The sequence below is a fragment of the Nuphar pumila genome, chromosome 17, assembly GCF_984573655.1.
Source record: "Nuphar pumila chromosome 17, dmNupPumi1.hap1.1, whole genome shotgun sequence".
Lineage (NCBI taxonomy): Eukaryota > Viridiplantae > Streptophyta > Magnoliopsida > Nymphaeales > Nymphaeaceae > Nuphar > Nuphar pumila.
In genome coordinates this window covers 17,230,490-17,257,270 of record NC_143265.1, presented here as the reverse complement: position 1 = coordinate 17,257,270, position 26,781 = coordinate 17,230,490, and the positions used below count along the sequence as shown (strand labels likewise).

At 35.4% G+C, this 26,781-nt stretch overlaps 2 protein-coding genes across 3 annotated transcripts in view; both read right to left on the bottom strand.

Moving 5' to 3' along the window:
* LOC149811730 (very-long-chain 3-oxoacyl-CoA reductase 1-like) overlaps positions 1-8,191 on the bottom strand; it is a 32,786-nt gene extending 24,595 nt beyond the window's left edge. The window contains exons 1-3 of one of the 2 annotated variants that reach the window (XM_089993581.1): positions 7,420-8,191; positions 6,694-6,763; positions 794-1,204 (exon numbers count right to left, since the gene is read on the bottom strand). In XM_089993581.1, the coding sequence (XP_089849707.1) occupies positions 953-1,204; positions 6,694-6,763; positions 7,420-8,141 (1,044 nt within the window). In that variant the 5' untranslated portion in view covers positions 8,142-8,191 and the 3' untranslated portion in view covers positions 794-952. Of the gene's footprint in view, positions 1-793; positions 1,205-6,693; positions 6,764-7,419 lie in introns of those variants that run through there. The other variant, XM_089993582.1, reaches the window with a different exon arrangement.
* A 16,590-nt stretch (positions 8,192-24,781) lies between these two features.
* Positions 24,782-26,781, bottom strand: part of LOC149811729 (U-box domain-containing protein 6-like) — a 43,831-nt gene continuing 41,831 nt past the window's right edge. Inside the window, exon 7 of the mRNA XM_089993463.1 lies at positions 24,782-25,763. Coding sequence (XP_089849589.1) covers positions 24,977-25,763 — 787 coding nt within the window. The 3' untranslated portion in view covers positions 24,782-24,976. The remainder of the gene's footprint in view (positions 25,764-26,781) is intronic.

The following is a 26,781-nucleotide window of genomic DNA, read 5'->3' as shown; positions in this document are numbered from 1 at the left end:
ATGATCTCTACCACACTTGTACTCTGCAAGCCAAATCGAGAAGAAGGAAGAAGAAGATTTTGGAGAGTCGTAAAATTCTTGTGTCCTCAAAAGACGAAAATAGAAGATATTTATAGACTTTTAGAGAGGCCAAAACGTTTTGCGATAAATGAGATTAATGGCCATAAATCTGACGGTTTGAAAATAGGACGAAAAGTACCTGAACGGTCACCCACCTTTGACTGTCAATCAAAGGCCTCCAAAACCGCCCAACAGTCACAATGCAACATTAACTCGATATGCATGCAACTTAAAGCTTTTCAAACGGCCAGATAACTCAAACCGAAAAGCAAAACGGATATTTTCACCTCATAAGCACCTCACACCGCTGCGAGCGTGCGAAATGCATAGTGCGCCATCAAAACGCGCACCATCAAGAGCACGCGCGCGTGTGCGCGAATGGCGCGTCTGTTGCTGGACGATGTGCAGCAACGTCCGCAATCCACCTAAAGAATCAAGGCCTACCAAAGTAAAGAATAGATAACAAGCTCTCTATTTAAACCTCTTGAAAAACTTTTCTCTCTTAGATATGGGACTAAACTTTTTCAAAACTCTTTTGGTAGTAATCATTAATATTTTAAAACTTTCCTAACAATATAGTGTCCTCATTTTGAGAGTTGGGTATGAGAGAAAGCTCTGTAGTTTCTTCACATTTTGTTAGTGGTTTTTGCTTCTTCTTTTTTGTTCGTAGACATAAGACCAAGAAAATCTCATGTCTTCTCTTGTTTTCTTTCTACTCTCTATCTTGTGGTTCGCTTAGAATTTGGTTGTGGTTTGCATAACACACATGATTTAATGTCAGTTATACATGAACAATCAAACATTCAACATCACGCTGTAAGTCCAGTTACTGTAGCCAACCAATCCTCTCTCTCTCTCTCTCTCTCTCTCTCTCTCTCTCTCTCTCTCTCTCTCATGAGTCCTTCGAATGCTCCTTCGACAGCTCCTTCTGTCTTTGAACAAGGTGGTAACGAAGCACATACCAGTCAAACACCTTGTCAGGCAGAAGATGTTTTCCAAATCGTTGTATGGAGTGAATCCAATGGGGCGTACAAAGGACCTCCTGCCCTATCCAACGCAAGCCCCACTCCGCATACTCATCTGCTGAGGGAACAAAGAAGGAAGGCTCCATGTTTGTCATCCTTGTTGCCACGTAAGAGGGAACCTAAAATCCAAAATAGGTCACAACTTGGCCCATATCAACTGATCCAGTAAAAACCAACTTGCCTGACTCTATTCTACCTCTCATGAAATTAGGTCGCCAACATGGAAAAAGAATGTCATTTTTGGTCGATAATGTACCAACTATCCACATCTACGTCACAGCAGTGTGCTCCTGTGACACGCTCGGACACGCTCAGACACGTCAACACAGACACTGCTGTGTAAAGACAATATTTTAATATTATTTTATTATTTTAAAGGTTAGATGTCAATAAATATGTATTTTTTTCCATTAAAATATCAAAAAAAGATTTTTTATTAAGAAAATATCAAAACATTTGTGTCCTCGTGCCCTATTTTTCAAGAAATTTTCTAACTTGTGAATTGAACTTTGCATCACGCATCGTGTCCACGTGTCTTTTCACATGTAATTCATACTTACGGCAGGGAAGTGGGTCTCTGATTATGTTCCCGCTTGGGTCGAGTTGCCAACATGTGATAACATGGTTCCTATTTTTTTTTTTTTTTTGAAAGGCAAGCTAGGGTTTAGTCAGACCCCCTCCAGTTATTATTCAACTTACCACTGGGGTTTGAACCTGCAACATCCTACCACGAGGAGACGTGCACTGATAGCTCCAACCAACCACGTGGAGACCGGTTGATACACGGTTCTTTTATACACAAAAGACTTTTCATTCTATCATCTCAAATAAATTTAAGCAAGAAAGAACTCTGTATCCTTTCACGAATTAGTGAATTAAGTAGGATGTTCCAATGTTGTCAAAATCAGCCTAAATCGAATCCGCTCAAAGACAGATTCAAATTATTTTTAAATATTTTTAAGGGGGTTAAAAAAAATTAATGTTCTTTTTATTTTTTAATGACGTGTCATCTGATGGTAAAAAAGGACCAATTAAATATCGATTCAATTTTTTCATTTATTTTAAAAAACTGATTTACCTAATGAACCTATTGTAAAAGCATTGGGATGTTTAAATTAAAATCTTGAAAGGTCGGATGGTTTTGTGCAGAATACAAGAAAAACAATAGTCGATTGATCTTCGTTTCATCATCAATGTCAAAGACAAAATATGTAGGGGAGATCCATAAGATGAAAGGTCATTGGGGCTCGGATTGTCTGGTAGGAACAATTATTGTACGTCACCTTGTATTGGAACGTTGCAGGTTCAAAACCCAATGGTGTATAAGTTGTATAACTGGTAGGGGTCTGCCTACCCTAACCCCAGCTTTCCTTTCAAAAAAAAAAAAGGTCATTTATCTGATGGGAGAGTGAAACACAAGCTATTTCATATAACTTTTAGCTTTCGTTACCAAGGAGTAGATTCTTTAACAAATAAGGTCTTAGGAATGATCAATTTTTCCCGTATCGGTATCGGCCATGAATCGCTTGGCCGACTATTCAGGCGAATCGGCCGATACTGATTCTCAAGTGAATCATTCTGAATTGGCTAAAAGCATAATTAAAAAATATTTTGTGTCAATCAGAACATGACATGTGTTAAAACTATTGAAATAATATTAAAAAATTTATTTTAATTATTTTTTACATTTATTAAAAAATAGCCTGTGTATAATTGTTTAGTTATACACTGCCGGTCCCAAGCCCGGATAAAGGAGGAGGGTTGTGGTAGGCCAGTGACAGCTAGCATAAAAACTTAGTCATACAATATGAATATGAACCAATATGAGAATTTCGTTGGGGCGCTCCTTACTGAGCGACACACTATACTCTATAGACCCGGAGGCAATGATAAATGGGCAAGGGTTGCTAGGTCGTCACCCGTAAATGACGCGTCACACCGGCGCCCAGGTTTTGTGTCAAATAGGCAAGGGTTCCCTCACTTTGTTGGACGGGTAGGGGTAAAGAAGTTAGTTCAAGACCATAAAATTAGGTTAGCCACTTGGAACATAGGGTCTTTAACTGGTAAGTTGGTAGAGTTAATAGATGTTATATGTAGGAGAAAGATTGATATTTTATGTCTACAAGAGACCAAATGGGTAGGTGAGAAAGTAAAAGTGATAGAACCTTGGGGATATAAGATTTGGTATACATGAATAAATAGAAATAGGAATGAAGTAGGGATTGTTATGAGTCGTGAGTTTATAGATAATGTAGTTGAGGTCCGTAGGAAGGGTGATAGGATTTTACTTATTAAATTAGTATTAGGTACGGATATTATTAATATTATTAGTGTTTATGCACCTCAAGTAGGTTTAGATGATTCCATTAAGCATCAATTTTAGGAAGATTTAGATGGAGTAGTACAAGGGATATCTTATGAAGAAAAGCTTTTCATCAGCGGTGACCTTAATGGACATGTAGGCATTAGTAGGGATGGATTTGAGAGTATCCATGGAGGCTATGGTATAGGAGAAAGAAACGAAAGTGGAGAAAGGATTTTAGATTTTGGTTTGTCCTATGATATGATCTTAGCAAACACTTGGTTTAGGAAGAAAGAGTCTCACCTAGTAACATTTAAAAGTGGGGTTAATACGAGTCAGATAAATTTGTTCCTACTTAGAAATAGAGATAGGGGTTGTTGCATCGATTGTAAGGTTATACCGGGAGAAAGTGTAGCTACACAACATAAAGTCTTAATTTTAGATTTTAGAATTAGACAATATTGTAAAGGGGATAGACATAGGATAGATCTTAGAATTAAGTGGTGGGCACTGAAAGGATCTAAACAAATAACGTTTGTAGAGCAGGTAGTTAAGAAAGTTGATTGGTGTCTCGATAAGGATTCAGAATCAATGTGGAATAAGATAGCGGGTGGCTAAAGAGGTATTGGGTGAGTCTAAAGGCGGTGCACCGTTAGGTAAGGATACATCATGGTGGAACGAAGATGTCAAATTAGCTATTAAGGTTAAAAGAGAGTGTTATAGAAATCTAAGTAAGAGTCATGATAATGAGAATTCGGAGAAGTATATGATAGCAAAGAAGGAAGCTAAAAAAGTAGTTCGAAACGGAAGGGATAAGGTATATAAGGAGGTTTATGACAAGTTGGATACCAAAGAGGGTGAGAAGGATATTTATAGACTTGCAAAGATGAGAGATAGGAAATCGAGGGATCTGGGTATGGTTAGATGTATCAAAGATAAAACACAAAGGGTTTTAGTCAAAGATGAGGAGATTAAGGAGAGATGGAAAGATTATTTTGATAAGCTATTTAATGAAAGTCATGCTCAGGATCTTGGAGACTTGTTCATTCCTTTTCATGAGATGAATTGTGACTTCATGCGTAAGATTCAAAAGAAAGAAATTGTAGAGGCTTTGAAGAAAATGAAATCAAGAAGGGCAATTGGCCTAAATGGTATACCTATCGAGGCTTGGAAATGCTTGGGAGAGAAAGGTTTAGAATGGTTGACAAATCTTTTTAACAAGATTTGGCCGACAAATAAGATGCTTAATGAGTGGAGGAAGAGTACTTTGGTGCCTCTATATAAGAATAAGGGTGATATACAAGATTGCACAAACTATCGTGGTATAAAAGTCATGAGTCATACTATGAAACTTTGGGAGAGGGTGATTGAGTGTAGGTTGAGGAAGGTTGTCATGATATCGGAGAATCAATTCGGTTTTATGCCTGGAAGATCAACTATGGAAGCTATACATCTTCTTAGACAACTTATTGAGAGAACTAGAGAGAGGAACAAAGATTTGCATATGGTTTTTATTGATTTGGAGAAGGCATACGATAGAGTACCTAGGGACGTTCTCTGTTGGACAATGATGAAGAAAGGTGTTTATCTCAAGTATATTAGTAAAATTAAGGATATGTATGAAGGAGTAGTAACCAATGTCTGCACCTGTGGAGGGATGACAACTAATTTTCTTATAACGATTGGGTTACATCAAGGATCTGCTTTAAGCCCTTTTCTATTTGCTATAGTAATGGATGAGCTTACGAGATCAATTCAAGAAAATATGTCGTGGTGTACGTTGTTTGCTGATGATATTGTTTTGATTGATGAGTCTAGAGTTGGGGTTAATGCTAAGTTAGAATTATGGAGACAGACATTGGAAGCAAGAGGTTTTAAGTTGAGTAAGAGTAAGACAGAATATATGGAATGTCGGTTTAGTAAGTAACGAAGTAGTGATGGGAGTGTAGTGAAGCTTGGTGAGCAAGAAATATCGGTGGATGATTGTTTCAAATATTTGGGATCTATCATTTAAAAGTATGGAGAAATTGATGGAGATGTAAATCATAGGATAAAGGTTGGGTGGATGAAATAGAAAAGTGCAACTGGAGTGTTGTGCGATCGTAGAATGCCATTGCGGTTGAAGGAAAAGTTTTATAGGACGACTATTAGGCTCGTTTTACTATATGGTACGGAATGTTGGGCTGCTAAGAGACATTATATTCAAAAAATGAGTGTAGTTGAGATGCGTATGCTTAGATGGATGTGTGAAAATACAATAAAAGATAAGATTCGGAACGAGGAGATATGTAAGAAGGTAGGCGTTGTACCCATTGAAAATAAGATGAGAGAGAATCGTTTACGATGGTTTGGACATATTCGGCGAAGGCCTAATGATGCTCCAGTTAGAAGGATGGAGAAATGGAAAAATATATTAGTTAAAAGAGGTCGAGGTAGGCCTAGTTAGACTTGGATGGAGATGATAGGAAAGGATATGAATGCTTTGAACCTCACCGAGGACATGGCATTGGATAGAAATGATTGAAGGCGTAGTTATTGTTGTTGTATTAAAAAATAGCCGATATTGTATCAATTTTCTGTCAATACGATATATCGGCCAATACAGGACGATACTCACCGATACTGACAACATTGGGATTGATATTCCACTGCTGTTTCTATGTATATGGTTAAAATGATCGTTTATGTGCAAGTTTTGGCTTTGATGAGCTAGCTAGGACTCAGAATGGCCCTGGTGTGTGATTTGCAAACATGTCAAACAGGAGCCAAGTAAACCTAGAGGCCAAGTGCAAAATTTGCTAGCTCTAAACTGGTCAGATCTAGCTTTCTGTGGATCATATGCCTTGGTCATTCATCCCCATCCAAATATGGAACTCACACTACAAGAAAGATATGTAGCGGCAGTGATCAATTGCTTATGTCATTGGGTTGGGTTGGATCTCCTAATGGTATCGAAGTGGATCCAGTGTTCAGGGCCGAACACTTAATTAGGGGCGCCACTGACCGCTATTAAAGAGGTGGCCCACAGCTGCTCGAACATTTTATATAAGTGTTTGCCCTGAACACTGAACCATGCCTCTAAGGGTATTGGGAACACAATATTAGGTGAGCTCAAGTCTTACAAAGAAAATTGATTGCACCAGGTGACGAATTTGGGTTGGATTATTCAGACCTTGCCAAGCTCACCCACCTCCAAACATGTCACAAAAACTCGGTCCAGTCCCATATCATACAAAACCAGGCTGTTCTTCTGAGATTCAGAGACACCTGGGGCTTGAATCAAAATGCTGAGAGAGATTGACATACCTGACACTGAACATCAATACCATACTGTTTATATTCCACATGGAGACTCCTCGAGAATTTTTCAATATACCTGCAGAACATTTTGATCATTGTGAATAAAGATGAGAGACAGAGACAGAGAGCTTCTCCGGACATATGCGTCACTGGGCGGGGCTGAGAAATAAGACGAGCCTCTGCAATTTCTGTAATATATATATATATATATATATATATATATATATATATATATATATATATATATATATATATATATATATATATATATATATATATATATATATATATTTTGAACATGAACCCGATTAAGTTCGTTCAAAGCCAAAAGCAACAGGTGTTGAGCTCAGCTCAACTTCTGCAAGCTCATTAAGTAGTGTGATATATATATATATATATATATATATATATATATATATATATATATATATATATTATCTGTAACTATGCACCATTGATACAGATTTTCAATATCCACCGCCTATCCAGGTGGATCAAGGACCAGATTTCAAATCTCCGATTCAAAAGAGGATTTGGATGCCAATTGAAAATCATGTATCCCTATCATAAAAAATAAAAATAAAAATAAAAAATTGAAAATTACCATCAATGGGGATTTTCAATATCATTTGATTATGACTTGAGACGACATTCACAGGTCGCCCCTATATCAGATGAGCGGAGCCCTTGTGGGCATGGACATCTAACATGACAAGAAAGAAAAAGGCTTACGCTTTTGTTGCAGCATAGATGGTAGCAACAGGATAAGATGAAGCAATAGAAGCAGAGCCCGAGCCAATGTTGACAATGGCGCCTCTCCTCTTGTTCACCATTGCTGGAAGCACCACATGAGTAACCTTTGTAGTTCCCACCACGTTAACTCTAATGATCTCCTCTATCATCTCCTGATCAGCTTCATGCAAGAACCTGAAATAAGGATGACCAGTCCCCGCGTTGTTGATCAAGATGCCAACATCCAAGCCTTTGATCCCTTCTTCTACTCTCTTAATCCCTTCATCCAAATCTCTCGCGAAATCGCACACGATACTCTTGATTTGGACGTCGACGTACTTTGCTCGTATTTCGCTAGACACTGAGCTCAACTTTGCAGGGTTTCGGCCTACTAGGAGCAAGTTGAGGCCCTTATGAGCCAGGCTAAACGCCATGGCCTTCCCTATACCATCAGTAGGCCCCGTGACAATAGCCCAAGAACCATACTCCTTGAGATTCTTTGTTGGTCTAAGAAATGATCCCCAAACCCATCGCAGAATCACCACCAACGTCTTGAATAGAGAAATGAAGCCAAGGAATGTTGAAAGAGTGAGCAGAAACTGGACCTCCGTTTTGGTTTCTTTGAACAGTGGTAGCATTTTCAGATGGCACATTACAATATGGAGGAAACAAGGGAAGCAGTGTGGCCTAAGATAGAGGGATGAGTTCAATTCATAAAACATATTTACACTATTACATGGTATGCTTTCTTCAATAGGAGAGTCATGCAGCTGATGTGCATCCCTCACGAAATCAAGAAAAAAAAAACAAGATAAATGCCATACTATAGCTACCACACATTACTTTTTTTTTTTTTAAAGTCTTGTCAACATCACCTTTTCGTGAGTGCTTTTTTAAATGGGGAGAAGCGTGAAACAATGTTATCTGTAACTATGCGAATCCGACGATTTGGGCTGAATCCGTCCGTTCTGCCCTTTTTTAATATTGTTTTAATTTTATAATTTCGAATGGATTTTTAAATTTAAAAAACAAAAACAAAATGGACCGATTCAGCTCTCGATTTGGTTCTAGTGTGAATAGGCTGAATCTCTAATTCAGGTCCGAAACCGGTATCTTGACAACAACATTAGTGAAAGACTTTTCATGTGAAAAGATCAAGGTGGTGGAAAAAAACTGGAGTCCACACTCATTGCTAGCACGGTTCTTCCTCAACACCATGCATGGATGTTTGTTTCAAACATAGTAGTAAAGGGGTGGAAAGATGTGTCAGCTGAGCATTTTCTCTCAAAATTATATGAAACCAACGGATTTTAAGAACATAAAAGTTGAGAAACAAGTTTTCCTTTTTTTAGCTAAACCAAGGGAAAATTCCATTCTGATCATCACCACTGCTAGAATGAACGTAAATCCTCCTGCCCTAGAGATGTAAGCGGTTTGGATTCGGTTCTGATCTAGGCATTACAAAGTCTGCCTTAATCGAGTTTGGCTTAATCAAATTCAGATTTGGATAAAAAAAAATATAAAACCAAATCCGGATCCGATACACTCAATCGGGCGGGTTTTTTAGTAGGATTTGGGTTTTAGAGATATTCAGATTTGGGTTTGAATTTAAAACTTAATACCAAACCCGGATCTGATTATTAATCGGATCCGGATTTGACTACCAAACCTGACGTGAGTCAGGTATCGGGTTGCAACCTAACTGTTTGCATCCCTACACCGCCTTTAATTCAAAGAGAAATGCTATGCGATTCCATTAAAAGTGGAAGACCTCAAATGGTAGAACCTATCTGGCGTTGCATTCATAGCGCCTTCTTTATCTGACAAATCTAATTTATTAATTTCCATCTATCTCGCGCGTTGCATTCATAGCGCCTTCTTCATCTCACAAATCTAATTTATCAATTTCCATCTGTCTCTCTGGCGTTTCATTCATAGCGCCTTCTTAATTAACAAATTTTAATTTATTGGTGTCATTCACCCATGACCTCTCTCTTTCTCTCTCTCTCTCTATATCTATCTGGAGTTTCATTCAAAGCACCTTCCTAATTAATAAATTCCATTCACCCATGACCTCTCTCTCTCTCTCTCTCTCTCTCTCTCTCGGCTCGCCCATAAAATTGATCTAGATTTGGATTTTAGAATAATGATAAAAGTAATGATCTAATTTGGTTATGATAAAGTCTTGGAATGCAAATATTATCTCAATTTCAATACTAAAATGCATTCTGCTTTTAGATTCATATCTCAAAAAAATGTCAGATTTGGATTAAAGATCTAATAAAATGTCATATGGATTGATATTTAATTTGACTGGTATTGCCACGTAAAATAGTATTCAACATATTGTGATGACTTCAGCCGATCTTGACTCAAAATCGAACTTGAAGCTCAAAATCTACTCTCATTTTGATCTAACATGATATGGGCTGTATCTGACCATTTGTCTTCATATTCTAATGTTGTTGGTTTATCGATTATCTCTATAATATGCAAATGATTGCTTTCCTATGCAAATCTTACACCTTTTTATCGGACATGGATGTTAATTAAGATGTGGATGAATATTTGGATTGTATTTAGAGTTATTTGATCAAATTATTTTAGGATCCAAATCTGGCTTAGATTGGATGTAATACCCGTGAATTTTATCTGATAAATAAACTTGAAATTTAGGTTCTTAAGTTGGTACAAGGTTATTTTTATTGTTTTAATTGTTTATTCATAATTGGATCTCAGATATCCTATTTGGATATTCAATGTTTGATCCTTATAATCTTGTTTGATCCTCTATATTCCATTCTGATCCTTGATATTTCATTCGGATCTTAGATATTGGATCACGAATATTAAATTGGATATCTAATAATAGATTTCGGTCAAAGGGATCAGATCTCAGGTTTTGGATCCTCAATATCATGATCAAATTCAATATTGAATCCAGAATGAATGGAGTGGGTCCACGAAGTTTAAATCAAAATTGTAACGAGAAAATTTCTATATTGGGCCTACAATGCTTTAGTGCGACTGGTATACCCTATGCGATGTTTCGATCCACACTACTTCATTTGGATCCTGAACATCGAGAAAATAAATATGGTATGGATCCAATTAAAATTTTAATGTTTGGATCTATAATAATTTGTTGGAATCCATGATAGAGTCATTTGGATCCGTGAATATTAATTTGGATCCATAGTCCCAAATCATAGTATAAAGAAAGCTTTGGAACCTTAAATCAGGATCTCTTATAGGGATTTATGAACAAAGCGGATCTAGAGTCCATAATAGTTACATGAAATGCAGGATAACGTAATTGGATCCATCATAATTCAAGTTGGATCCTTTTTCAGAATTTTAAATATTAGTATTTTAAAAATGAAAAAGAAGAAGATCTGGATCTGCAGATGGATCCAAATAGGCCCAAAACATGGACCCAACTATATGTGGGTCGCGGGTCACAGGTTTGGTCGAACCAAACCTGCACCCGTTGGTGCGTTAAAATGAGATCACAAAAAAAAAAATCGTGAAATAAAAAAAGAGGGGGTGTTCATTAGTGAACCCGAAACCCTAATAGGGTGAATGGGGGTTGAAACCTCCCATTCACGAAAGGGGGGTTATCGAGAGGAGTGGGGAGGGGGGAAACCGACTGCTCTCCCCCACCCACGATCTTCCCCATCTTTCCACGATCTCCACCCCTTCGTTTTTCTCTCTCTCTCTCTCTTTAAGATCCCTCATCTCCTCTCTCTCGTTACCTCAGATTTCCATTTGTCTCGTTCGTGTTCGCGGAATCGGTGTGAAGAGGGCTTGGTTTCAAGGCAGCTAAAAGAAGGAAGCAATAAAAAAAATGGGGATCTACGGTTTTTAAGGTAGGAAATATTATGATTTTGTTTGTAGTGTTTGTGTTCTAGAATGCAAAATGTGACAACTCGTCGGCATGGGTCTGAGGTTGCGCTAATGCAAATCTGGTCCCTGCGAGTTTGCTATAGATCGAACAATGGGATTAGCTTACACTAAGTTTTGGAAATCCATATTAACCAATTGTTATCTCATTTTGGGGGTTAATGGATTTTGTAAAAAAAAAAAAAAATAAGATGATCCCAGTTATGCTGAACTACAGAGGTGCTTAACTGAAAATCAAACATTAACTTGATAAATCCTATGTCTGCTATCTGAAGGTGCATTTTGTGTATTTTTAGGGAAGTTCTAGAAATGTTTTTTTTTAAAGAAAATCTAGTTATAATTAGCCCTACTAATGAATACCAAATAGTGATAACTACAGTATGTGTGTAATCTGCATATTTTACCCCTTGTAAATGAATAAAAAACTGCAGACACGATGATATACTTTTGTAAATTATTAACTTTTGTTATTGAATATAAATGGCATGTTCTGAAAACTCCTGCATAAAGTAGCACCTGTTCTGAGTTTTTGTTTATCATATCGACTGAAGATAAAGAGTGGTGCATGTTTCGGTTAATTTTCCCTGTTAAAGATATCATAGGTTCTAATAGTTTGATGCTCCAGTAGTACATGTTCAGAATAGGTTCCCATGTTTAGATTACCTCAATTTTGGAAATGTTATTTACTCAAATTATAGCATATGCAAGAATTATAAGTTTTCGCATGTTAACTTATAAAGCATGTACTCAGTGGGTTAATCCAATATTAAAAAGTAGGTGTAGATAACTCTGGTGTTAATACACATAGCTGGGTTTTGAATAGTTAGTTACACATGTCAGTATGCCTGCATTTTCTACATCTTCCTAATTACTTGAACTCGATTTGCAATTGGTTCTGAAATAGTGACCAAGCTTGCGATGTTCATTTCAGATAAGTTAATGTTCCAAATGCATATGAAGATGCATAATTTATGATGCCTACTAAGATGCATATTAATCTGATGCTCAATGCTTATTTAGTTGCATATTATGTTGATGCTCGATTTCATATGAAGCTGCATATTAATCAAATGCTCAATGTCTATGTAACTGCATAGTAAGTGGATGTTCAACTTCATACAAAGTTGCATATCAAGCTGATACTTAATACCTATTCAGCCGCATATTAGGTTGTTGTTCACTTTCATATGAAGCTACATATTAAAACTAATACTCAAAGCCTATTGAGTTGCATACTAAGTTGATATTCAATTTAATATTTGTTTGCATATTCAATTGATGTTCAAATGCATATAAGGCTGCATATTTCCTGAGATGTTCAAGTGCCCATTTAATTGTATATCATCTGGAATGATCGAAAGTAAAGGTGATTGAAGAAACATGTATGTAAATGTATCAACATCCTTGAGATTATATAGCGTGATCTCTAAAATGAATCAATCGAGTCTCTGCTTATTTGGCAAAAGTTTTTCAGCTTACGCCACTAGGTATAGGACATTGTAAAACCTAATGGTAGGTTGTAGCAATTTGCCATTGGTAAAGAGAAATGACAATCTCTTAACCAAGCTTGTAGGTCAGTTTATTGGGGATACATAAGTGACAAGCCTGAGTGTTGAGGGACACACGCTAGCCCTCGAAATTTTAAAAGGAGTACACATGTAAATTCCAAACATATATGAATACATTCGCTTGACTGGTTTAAAGGTACCGGAGCACTCTGAGTGGGTCTTGGGTCTGCACAATTAAATAAATAAAGATCCGGTTAACACACCTATTTAAGGTATGAATGAGGATCTACTACTTCGGTGATATGATTCAAATTTTGGAAAAATTTCAGTGTCTTTTAGCCATTGAGTTCAGATTAGGGAAAACCCTGATAAATCAAGTAATACAAATTAATTAGATAGCAACCCACTCAGATTCGGGCTTACCTTTGAGAGAGTATGTGGTACAAACCTTCGAGGGCATGTGCTTCTTGCTTTGAGCGACAATGGCTCGTTGGTCCCCAGTCATCAGAGTTAGGGAACCCAGACTACCAAATTTTGTCCTAGGTGGTAGTTTCATATTCTTTTGCAAAAGTTAGGGATGCATCCTATTGTCTTGGGCCTTTGAGAGGTTCTCTCAGTCATTCAACCGCTCCCTTAGGATTTCAGTTTAAGTTAGACATTCGGGTTAATAAAATACCAATGCATAATAAACCCCCGAATGTTATCTTTTGTTACGGTTTCCTTAGCTTGCGAGTACCCGTGGGATAATTCAAGAGAAACATTAAATTTTACTTCTTATCAATCAGACAAAACATTGTGAGCTTTATACTTGAACTTGTTAACTTGTGATTAGATAATTGAGCATGTGATTAAGTATTTAAACCAATGTTTACTTATCTGATTAGATGTTAATTCATGTTATGTTTTTGTGAGTCAAAATAATGATATGTAATAAATTATTTTTATATTTAGTATCATGCTTCATTGTCTATAATTAAGCAAACACATTGCATACTTGTTACATAATACTTCTGCAAAATCATAGTATTCTCCTATGCAAACTGGTTGTAGTCTGACATAAATTATTTTATTATTTTTACAAGAGAAGAGTAAAAGATAAAGAGTGGTTGCGGGATTATGTACGAATTCAGGATATATGATATGTTGTGTTCCTGGGATGTTAATTCAAATTTTGTTATTGTCATTATGTCATTCAGTTCTTCCAAACTCTGATATTATGTTTTAAACTTTTATTGGAAATAAAATGAATGTTAGTTTCTTTGATGATTCCTGTTATGTGCCTGAAATGTTTAACCCGGTTTATTTAAATCTTTCTGTTGTTATAAAAAAATATAAAAAAAATCCTCAAAAAATTGGGGCATTACATTGGAACTCCGTAACCTCTATGGGATCCAGGTCCACACAATCAATGTCAGAGAGAGAGCGACGGAGACAAGACAAGCGGGTAGAAATCGTTCTATCATTTGAGATCATCTACGTGTCACCGTAGTATTTTCTAATACAAAGTTTCACCCATAAAGCCCTTGAGGTCCACTAAGCAAGTTGGGAGATAAAGTTTCATGAGGGAGGAGAGGTGATCCAAAGGCTCGTGATAGGGGCCGACGGCGTTTTCATCATCTTCGGCATTGAAAATTTTGGACTTCGGTAGGGCCTGGTAGTTTTTTCCTAGCTTTCATTTCTAGATACCAAGGTGTGGAGATTGTAATGGCAGCAACAGAAATGCATTAATACTAGGTTCTCACATGATTTGGGTGAACAATTGGTGAAATAACATCATGTGAGCACCCCAAATTTTTCAAAAAATTATAAAAATTTCCTTTTTTTCCTTGGCCCCCATTTTCTGAATAATTGAGTCAGTTTTGATCAAAATTTTAGTTATTTCTCGGATTCACTAGAATCCAAATCTATTTTCTATATCTGACTCAATTCTGGATCCGGATTCGATATCAAAATCCAATTCTGAGCCTCGTTATCCAATTTTCAAATCAAAATTATAAAAATACAAAAATAATCTTTGAATGGCTCAGACAGTCCATCTGGTATCCATTTGAATCCACCGCTCTGTATTCCTCAATTCGAGATCCAAGCATTAAAAAAAATGTGGACTAGGAATGTTAGTTTCATTATCATTTATTTTGAAATATTTATTTAGCACTTTCCATAAACCATTAGCTTGTGTTCAACATGCTAATAACCTAAACAGGTTTAAGGCAGACATTCTACCCAAGCGGTTTGTTGGACCAATGTGAACCCCTCATACTGAAATACGCTCAACCAGCATCACATGCACAAATATATGTCATTCCCCATAGGTTGTACCCTTTTTAACAGTATAGGAAGTGAGCCCAAGAGTATATTCGATGAGTGAAATGGAAGCAAAAAACAAGTGTTGAAGAGTTTATTAAGCATTATATAGAAGTGTACATAAAGCCATAAACAATATAAAGTGACATAAAAGTGAATGTGAAAGCAAAGTGGAAGTGAATAAGATATGACCTGCAAACAAGTTCTGTGTTACCTACGTTAATGAAATATATTCAGTTCTCTTAAAAAAAACTTATGTACTAAAAGTTTGCTCTCAGAAAGATCATTACAATACTCTAGAGATAAAATCATGTAGAGATAAACAGTCAGATACATTGAGGTGGAGCCTTGCCTGCAGAGTCCATTGAAACTTGTAGCCACAGAAGAGGAGCGTTGTTGGGAATTGCACATTCTTTTCTAAAGTTTCATTTATAACCCTTTTTATTTTGAATGCCTAAGATACCACCAAAAAGGAATATATATATATATATATATATATATATATATATATATATATATATATATAAAGAGAGAGAGAGAGAGAGAGTATATGAGTAGAGTGTAGTAGGTGCTTGAACATTAGGTGTTTGTGATACTATTTGATGGGGCTTTTAGGGTTTTTTTGTTTTATTTTTAAGATCTGATCGTACAAATATGATCTATGTACTTGATTTTATAGGGATCATCCCTTGAAGTATTCAATTTCGACACATGGATAAGTTTTTATAAGGTTAAAAAAATCAACTATCCAAAATCTTTGTAAATTTTTTAGACTCCAAATATCATTTTTTTCATCGAAAACACATGATTCAAGTGTAGATTCCTCATAAATCGTCCATGTCCAACACATTTATGGGGTCAGAATTGCAAAAAAATACCAGAAGAGCAGAGAAACTGATCGAGCACCTAATGTTCAAGCACCAAGCTCTCTCTCTCTCTCTCTCTCTCTCTCTCTCTCTCTCTCTATCTATCTATCTATCTATATATATATATATATATATATATATATATATATGTGTGTGTGTGTGTGTGTGTGTGTGTGTGTGTGTGTGTTTAAAGGTCTGATCTTCATTGGTTCATATTTGAAAATTGTCTCACACATATTTCATATGTTTGAAAAAATTTGTGCCTGCGCGATTGATGTACCTACTTTAATCGGGTTCTTAAACATAGATCAGCCTTTGTCTCTCATCTTCAAACCTTAGAGGAACTTCAATGGCTATTGGAAAAGCCCCAAGAAGATGGAAGAGAAAGAGATTAGAGAACTCTAATGAAAATAGAAGGGAGGAAGAACTAACCTTGTAAATCCTCTTAATAAGGGCCTCTATTTATAGATGGGCTTCGATAAGAGTCATATCTCTAATATAAGAAGTTAATATCTATTAATTTTTTTATTAATAAAATAAAAAAATAAATTATGGATACTAATTCATTAAATTTTAAAATTAATTAAGCTATAAAAGAAAGATAGGGACTTCTTACTCTGGCTTGGAATACAGTGACATGGTAACCTTCTAAGAGGCCTGCAAACTCAAAGAGTCGATAGAATTTGATGTTTAAATAGTCAATTTGATAGACCTCAAAACGTAGATCATCGTGATATTCTTAGATTTAATCATATGCATATAAATTGGTAAGAAAATTTAGTCGACACTGAAAAACATTGATTTTTACCTATAATTAGACATGAACTTCAGTCGATGATAAAATGCTCAAATTAATACCAATTTGGGTATATAGATAGTTGATTTTGATGCCCTTAAAATAAAGAACGTCAAAGTTGACTCCGATTTAATATGTGAGCCACTGATCGGCCAAAATTTTTGCCAAAATAATAATGATGTTGTTTAGAGCATTTCACCCCATAAGTCCAATCCAATGAGATTGGATTAAAAAAATCTTGAGTTATACCAAATCCAATCTATCTCTAATTAGATCCAAATGTCATAGATTATATCCAACCTAATTGAGTTAGATCCAATTATCATGAGTTAAATCCACTACCTAATTTAAGGTCTAAATTCATATTAGACCTGAATGCTAGGATGTAGATCCAAGTCTAATATCCATAATCTAAATATATATAAATCATTTTCTTTTTTGTTTAGTCTACATATTTTAAATTTTATAATTATTTTTGCAATGTTTTTCATAACTTGAGAGTTAATTTCATAATAATTCAAAATCAAGAATTTTAAGAAAAATAAGAAATTGCATTTTTTTTAAACAAACCAAAATTCAAATCACTGAATTGAATCTTCTACGAGATCTACGACTCATAACGGATCTAACTAGAGTCCCATTTTAACTTAAACTCTTGATATTTGCCTAAATTTAACCTGAATTTAACTTAAATTTTACTTAAATTTAAAAGTTAAACTACTTCAAAATCGCAAGTGTTATAAAGTTTGTCTTGATACAAACATATTGTAAATTAATGTATGAACACGTAAAGATATGCCTAATAGAGAGAAAGGTATTATGAAGGACTAGATTAGCACCAAGAGGGTAATGCTTTTACACAAGAATGTGGTTCATGCTCCGTAATCACAGTTACAAATCTTATTCTTGGGATTTTCTTCACCAATGAAAATCTTGGGAGATTTTCATTGGGTTTTTTTCTTGGAAAAATCTCGAGAAAGACTGCAACTTCAAAAACAAAATTGTAAAGAACGACACAAATAAAAAAAATGTAAAAGAAAACACATTATTTTGCTCTCTCACTCTCTATATATAGGTACTCTCGCTCTACATATATATAGGTATTGTGTTTAACATTTGATGAATTCAATAAAAATACCTTTAAAAAGTGGTATTTTTAAAAATATATAATTATTTTTTAAGATAAAAAAAGGTAAATTTTATGGATTCGTAAAGCTATTTTTGAAAAGGTATTTGACTTTTCAATTCCAATCGAATCCAAGTTCGAGCCTGTTTGGATAAAAGTTACAATAAAACTATATAGTTGAGGTTGCCAATAGGTTGTATCTAAACTTAGATCTAATGGATTTTTATAAGTTCTAAAAATTTGATATATGCTTGAATCCATGTCCTTGTATACGAAAAAATCATTTTGAAGAAGGTTTTGGAAAAAAATATTTTTAGGGTTTTGATGTTTTTGATAAAAAAAGTTTATCTAAGCATATATGGTAGATTATTTCACGTTTAGCATGATTAAACAGCATGTCATTGTATAAATAAACCATGTTTTCATGATTATTTGGTTTTTTTATGATTCTTGCGTAGATGAAATCATATTTGAGATATTTCATGAAGGTTTTGTAATTCTTGGATGATATATGTTATTGTTTTAGCAAGATTAGCATGAATCTAATCAAATATGTGTTATGTGATGATATAAATATGTTTAGAGCATAAAAAATCATGATTATATAGATTTTTTACCTTGAATCTTATTTTTGCTTAATAGATCTATCATGAGTTTGAATCTTGGCTTCTGTCCTTTTTCTATCCCCGACCTTTTTTAGAAATAAATCGATATCTCTATAAAAATGAAGTCAATAAATTAAAATAAAAATATTAAAATATTTACACATCCAGGGCTTGAATTTAGATCTTGTTTTGTTCTGTTTGGATCCATTTTAAGGCCGAAACACTGTTGCAACAGAGCATAGGCTTTTTGTCATGTATGCAGTACTGTTCTGACTAACAATTTTGATAGATTTAAAAACCTAATCAAAACTGATCAAAATAAATTAAAAAAATCTGAATGAAAGCTAATATGTTAAGAAGATCCTATAAAAAGTGTTTTGTTAAAAGATATTTTTGTAGGTCCAAAAAAATCCCCAAACCGGGATGAATTTCTGTAGTTGACAGGATATGTCTTATATTATTCCTGAATAGGGTTTAGTCCCAAAAAAAATTTATTTTATTACAATGAATTTTGCAGTTTTATTTTTTGGACTGTATTTTTGATATATGGGGGCAGTCCTAGTAAAATTGGGAGAGTGTAATTAGATTTCAGTAATTTTTTGTGAGTTTTTCAAAAATTGGATTAATAAGGATCCAAACTGCATAGTATGACATGTATGGATGTCTAATTATATTTTACTTTATGTTGTATGGTTATGGTTGTTATCTTGAAATTTGATTGGATATACATGCAAACTGAATTTATTACATGTTATTCTTGATTTATAACCATTCATATGACATGCATGTTAATGAACATTGCATATCATAAGGCATGATCAATATAAAGTAAATTGTTACACTTGTTATTTGTTTGTTTAAGCATGATCATGATTGCATGTTGTTGCAGCTTTTATATGTATATGGGCATATGACATGGTGATAATGATGTGTGATATGAGCATGTGTATGGATCGGGTGAGAGCCTGGGTTCAGTGGAACCTATGACTGTCTATAGTGTAATATAGACAAAAAAGATATCTATGCACATAATCACATAATTGCCTAATGAAGGTTGGGCTCATAGTGTGAACTATGGGTATTTTAATGAGTCAAAACAGACTTGCTTATGGAATCTCCAGTGGAGAGATTGATCTTGTTGACCATTGTTTGGTTTTTGGAAGGCAATGGTGTCTCTCTGGTCCCCAATCTCCGATCGTAGGGAGCCCAAACTACCAGGTGCCCTAGGTGGTATGTCCAAAATCTCTGTAGAGTAAGAATCAATTTCTTGTTGGACCACTAGAAGTTTTTCTTGATCATGGACCGCTCTAGTGGAACCTCGGTGTGAGGTTGCAGATTCTTCAATTCAATGAGGTTAATAAAATATAGGTCATGATAAGCCCCTCATTTGATTGGTTGAATCAAAGTTAGAAACCCGAGAGTGTACCTTTGGATGGGAGGAAAAGTGATGCAGAGTATCTGGATCATCAATTCAGTGAAGATGAGTTGGATCTAAATCTAACTCACCAGACCCAATCTGAGATGTGATACATGCAGGACTATCCAAGTCCATTTGGATCTTCAAGATCCATTATGTTTGTCAAATTTCAATTTTTGAGATTTTTGCTTTTACCTTCTCAGAAATTGCATTGTTATTTTCGATTTCATTTTGGCAAAGTTAGGAATCATATTAGATATTTCTTTTTATTTTTTTTTTATTTTTTTTATTTTTATTTTTATTTTTATTTTTATTTTTATTTTTATTTTTATTTTTATTTTTATTTTTATTTTTATTTTTATTTTTATTTTTATTTTTATTTTTATTTTTATTTTTATTTTTATTTTTATTTTTTTATAGGTGGCGGATTCTATGGATCCAGATAGTTCTAGTACTCCGTAGGATCTTTTTGTGGTACTAGAGGGTGTACGGGGTAATTGAGCAGTTTTTTTTATGACTTTATTGTTGGATCCAAAGTAATATGTGTGTAAAGATTTAGTTTAAGTATTAGATCTTTTAACAAGATCCAATACCACCACTTGGATCCATATTGGTGCCCTAGAGTTGAACCAATATGGACCTGGGTAAATGAAATTCAAAGCTTCCCTTGACCAACCACATCAGCCCATCCTCATTGGGCGTGATTGAGGTGCCTCCCAACTAGTCCAGTTAATTCAAAAGGGTGTTGTGCCATTGGGACAACTTAAGGTGCAATGAGAGTTAGACTTATTTCAAATAAGTTCTCATTGGCCTCAAGGGAGGCTGCCTCTCATGTGGCCAATGAGAGAACTTGCGCTCTTTTGAGCCCCTTAAATTCGAGCAGAAAAGTTGGTGAGGGGTCTTTTGCTAATCTTTTGGAAAAATTTCTGGAGAAAGAAAAGGGAAAACTGGTTAGAGATTTTGATTGTTGGTTCAACAAGAGAGAAGAAATCGTGTGGTGATTTCTTGGAGTCGTTCGTGGCTATTGAACGTGTGGCGGGTAGTCACTATCTTGTTGTTGGGGGAGTTGTTTAGGTAGCTTGGTTCAGACATGTTGCTGCTAAACCCTGTTCGAGTACCGTTGGTGATTCGTGTTCACAAGCCTTCATTGGTGAATCTGGAAGTTGTGGTGGTCGTTGAGCATCATCATCTACAAATATCATTTTTCCTACACTCTTCTTTGTAGTTTCGAAAATCTTATGAGTTTTAATTTGTTTAGTGTTATAATCGGAGTTGGCTTAAATGGATAAGGAAAATATTTGAAGTGAATGAACCTTAAAGGTGCCTTGTTTGTAGGTTGAACGATCACTTAATTTCATTTGTTTCAAATAGCAATCGTTTCTTTTTTTCGGGATTGTGTAATATTCAGATGTGAGTGGCTAAGCCCTCTGATAGAGTCCAGTAATTTGATTTGTTCTCCTAAACGGCTAAACAGAAAATTACAAACTTTAGCTTGTTGGAAAGCTAACATCTGACCCTACAACTTTCATGTTCATCATTTTTTCTAAATTCATTTTGTGAATCATCTAAAAAGACTAGAAATTTCTGTTGTTTGAATGTGAATAAAATTACTGAACTGCTGAATACATTTCTTGACTGAGTCTAGTGTTTGAATCATATATTGATCAATACTGCTTTGTTTGTCAATCTTTTTGTTGTTCTAGAAAGATAACATCTAAAGTAACAACTTTAATGTTTTAGTAAATTGGTGAATTATCCGTTTGCTATTTCAAAAGTTAGCTTGTTTTATTGCATGTCAAATAACTTAGTCGTTATTTTGTGTGTATTAAAATAGAAAACACATCAATGTATTTTGGGCATAACTCCCTATAGTTTTATTTAAAAATTCTAAATTTCGTTCATTGGTAAGACCATTTTGCACAAATTTTCTGTTTTGAGTTTCTTCAAACTCGGTCATCTGAGGGTCCAAAAATCCTCCCAAAGTCAACAGACGGTCCATCGGTTGGAAACCCTGTGACTTGTTTGTCCTGTTCATGAGTTTCGACCAGAATTCTATCAAACGAGCTCTGTCCTGTGTCAACTCTTCTACTCCGATTTTGTTAAGATTTTATTTTTAACCCCTGTGTTTGAAAATCATCTGGATTCAAACAGAACCAACATGTTTTGTTTGTTTCCCATGAGTTGATTGGTGACTCCCTGTTTGAAGTCTTCGATAACATGTTTGGTGTAAGCTCCATGATTCGGACGTCCGAGCACCAAAAGCTATGTTTTCAAATCCGTTGAAAAGGTGCATTCATTGCGCATCTTTTTTGTGCTAGCATCATCTGTCGGTTTAGAGTGCCCCTGCCTCTAAACAAAGGCCGATTGAGTATTGTTTAGACTCCATTCCAAATATTCACTTTCGCACGTTGAAATCTATTTAGATCTTAGGTTGTGGATTAGCATCTTTGTTGACTCCACATCAAAAAGTAGAACATAAGAAATCAAAATAGAATCATTGAAATATTTTAGTTTGTGCATAAATTGTTATTTCATTGGCATAATACATTGTAGCATGTTTACCTTGTAATATGAATGCAAGCATGATTAATTATGTAGATATAAATTTTACTTAATTCTGATATTGTGATATTGCATGATTTTGATGTTATCTAAAAATGTCAATGCTTATTTCTATGATTGAAATATTTATGTTCATGTGTTTTGCTGATTACCTACTGAGGTTGTGAACTTATGCCTCTACTTATAATATTTTAGGTAATGAGTAGGCTGGAGAGTGATGACAGTAGGCTCGGGGTGGTGCCAAGAGAGTCACAGTTCTTTAAGGCTTTTAAGAGGACTGATAGATTTTGATATTATTTGATTTAATTAAGTCATGTAAACTCTGATAATAGTTGAGACTAATATTTGATTCTTTTTAATACAAACTATGGGTTGATTAAGTTATTCTAGTCTTGTGTCTGTGTTGTATCTGTAACCCGATCATGGATTGAACCATATTTAAAAAGGATTTTTCATTATGTTCTTGAAAATCGTGTAAATGAGTTTTAAAAAAATCCTAAAATTTTGATTTAAAAAATTGGAGCATTACATACTTCACAAAGTTTATGAAATCTAAGTATATCGGCTTCCACATTTAATGAACATTTTGTAGTCTTTGAACTAGGCCATCTTCCAATGATGCCAAGGGTCCTAAAAAATCCTCACATCTTGGTGGCAAATCATGCATAGACAAAAGAAGCTTAATCTTGCCTCTGCTCATGAATAAGGATGCAAACGGTTTGGATCTGAAACAGCTAAATACATGTGAGAGTCAAATACGATTAGATTCAAAACAGCCAAAAATTGTAAAACCTCCATCCCAAATCCGAGCCATTTGCACCCCTACTCATAAATGTATCACAATTAATGTGCAGAACTCACAAACAGACATCAATGTCCTACCATGCATGAGCAAAAAGTGGTTGGACTGTTATTTTAGGGGGCATTTGTTACATCTCCACCCAAGGAGAGTTACTTTCCTTTGAAAGGATGTTCGAGAGGAAAAGTGTAAGCCCATTTTGATTAGAAAGATGCCATTTACATTTATTATAAATGGAAAATGATAGTATTGTACGCAAAATAATAACATGTTTCTCAAAATACTTACAATTTTGATGTAAAAGGATTTTTTTACCCTTCACACGAGTGAATTTTCTCTAGATATACGAATTTCCTCTCAAATATCCAAACATGTGAATTTCCGCACATATTTTAATTTGTTCCTAAATATGCAAATTTCCTCCCAAATATGAGAATAAGTGGTTTTTTTTTCAAATATATTTTTTTTTCTTAAATATGTGAATTTCTCTCAAATATGTGAATGTTGTACTCTATTTGTGAATATCATACTCATGGTTGCAAATGTCATACTATATTTGCAAATACCAAACATGTAGCCCTTTACGCTTTTAAAGCATTGCTAAAGGATCTAGCAATACTTTTTGCAAATACCAAGCATGAGGCCCTTTGCCTGCCATGTCCCGACATTCACAACCTTGAGTTTGCAAAGGTCTCCAAAATATGCAAACTCCTTTTAGTAAAATCGCATAAGAGGCACAAGCAAAAGGACGTTCACAAATGTGTGAGGACATTCACGTGCAAAGATCAGGGCATTCACAAATGTGAGAGTATTTAGTTAAAAAAAGGTGTGCCCATTTTGAGGACCTTAGCAACTCATGGTTGCAAATGTGCTCAAATGTGCATGCCTCCTTTTAATAAAATCTCATGAGGGGCACAAGCAAGAGGACATTCGCAAATGTGTAAGAAAAAATTTGCATATTAAAGGAAAAAATTATATAATTAAGAAAACATTTGTATATTTGGATATTTGAGAAGTTTGCATATAGAAAAGAAATTTGCTTATATGAAAGGTAAAAAAGTTATTTTAAAACCAAAAATTTATGAATTTAGACATCGGGCAGATTTTAAAAATTGTAAGACATTTCAAAAAACATGTCATTTTTGCCAGTGATGTCATTTTTAGTAATTTTTAGTATTATAAAAGCCGATATTTGTTCCACCTAAAGAGGCCCTCTTTTGGCTTTTGTCAGGACAGCACGTGAAACAAACGGCCCCTTAGATAAAACAAGCCACAACATTATATAGGTGGCAACTCCTTTTTGATATTCCCTGAGTCTTTTCTTCCTTCATGTGTGGTAGAATGGTAGGCACATGAATGCGCTGGCGCACACGCACACGCACACACACAGATGTTTAGCTTTACAAAGGAAGAAATGCCTTTGCATACGCATCACAGGGCACCAAAGCGCCCGGAAACCACAAAGGCATTGCACACTTTTCATTCAAAAAAGTTGAAAACGAGGGGAAATAGAACAGATATACAGATTTCTATACATCTCTTATAACAATTCCCTGCATCCCAGGGACAAAAGGATAGAAGAAAAAGGGCCACAGCTTTAAGGCCAGCTTAAAAAACAATAACAAAAGAAAAAAAAATAGACACTTTACATGGCCACCACCCCACCAAACATTAGTAAACTGAGAATGACTTGGCCTTCCACATGCGACTGAAAGCCCTCCCCAGTGGTTTCGACTTTGACTTCGACAATGGTTTCACCTCCCTTTCCTGCAGCTCTTCACCAATGCTTCCACTTGCAATTCCCACAGGTTGGGAGGTGCTATTCCCTGGTTCCTGCTCTCGCGTCTCTCGCAGCTCTCGAAAATGCACCAGCAGCTTCTGTGCCTTGTTCTTTCCTCTTGATGTCCCATTTACAGACACTGAGACTAGAGATGGGACCACCCCTTCTTGCAAGACAAGTTGGCTGCACCGCTCATCTCCAACACACAGAGTTAAAAGACAGGAGACTGCCTGCTCTTGTTCAACTTGTGTACCAGAGTCAAGAACCCATGCAAGGGAGCCTATGAGCCCAGGGTATCTAATGATTTCTGTTCTACCCTTTTTAGTGGATGCTAAATTGCAGAGAACAGCAATAACTTGGTCAGGCCAAGTGTTGACAGATCCACTGAGGATGCAGGCAAGGTTGGCAACTGCTCCAACCGCAAGTAAGCAAGGTATATTGCTTGGAAGTGTTGAGAGATTGTAGACGGCTTGGAGGGCATCAAATTTGCATTGTGTTTTGGGCTGGAGGAGGCAACTGACCAAGAAAGGAACAGCCCCAGAAGAGCCAATGGTCGCATTGGCTTCATCTAAACAAGAAAGATTGAGGTAAAGAGCAGCAGCTGCCTCATAGGAGCTTGATTGCTGGATTTCTTCCAGCAGTGGAAGCACTCCTGCGTCTATCATCAACTCCTTGTTCCTGTTACACAAGCAAATACGCAACAAACATGTAATGAGCTCATATAAAGCAAAAAAAAATTACACAATTATTTGAAACAGCAGAAAAATAAAAGCAATATATAGTAGATAATCTTACATATTATATGTACAAAAAAAGAAACCTAAAGAAGTTTATATTAGCATAACTATCAAGAGAAAATCAGACATTTGAACATAATTTCAGTCTGACAAATATATGATCAAGTAATGATTAAAATACTAGTTTGCTTTACAAGATGATGGAACACGCCTAAAGTTTGGCAGATAGCTCTCTATGAATAAAGAATTGACATCTACAAAATTGCATCTTGTAGCACTTAATTGTTCAAATATATTGTTGCAAGGAGTCTTGATATCACAAGGACTTCTTTTACTTAAGACCTAATGGATGCCTTCGTAACGGAACCTAGGTAAATGTTTCTGAAATAATGAAATAACACAATGAAAGTTTTAATGAGAATGTAAAACTCTATAAGCCTTTCGGTAAGCAACATATTTATTTCAAAAATTGGTGTGTGAAACCAAAAAAAGGAAAACATGGCATCACAGAATTTCACACGAATGCATGAGGGACAATGTGCTGTAAAGAGATTATAATTAATAACACATGGTTGCAGGAAGGATGATCTCATCGAGGAACAACAACTTGCAATCAGGTCCAGTGTCATGGCTGGACTGGTAGACCCATTCTATAGTTAAGCAAAAGTCTCAAAATATGGATGTAAACAGATAAACAGATCTGTCCTAATCAGATTTGGGGTTCGATTTGAAAAAGGTGGAAAGGATCCGACCCGATCCACGTCGATCCATGGATTGTGTACAGCCATGTACACATATCCATAGTTATGTATTATAACCCACTTAGACTATCGGGTCTGGATACACCAGACCCGGATCCATATCACTGTGTTGTAACATTATAAAACATCTTTTAGGTCACAATTTTAAGTGATGAGAAAAACAGAAAGCGTAACAGCTGAAAAAAAAAACTTGCGTTT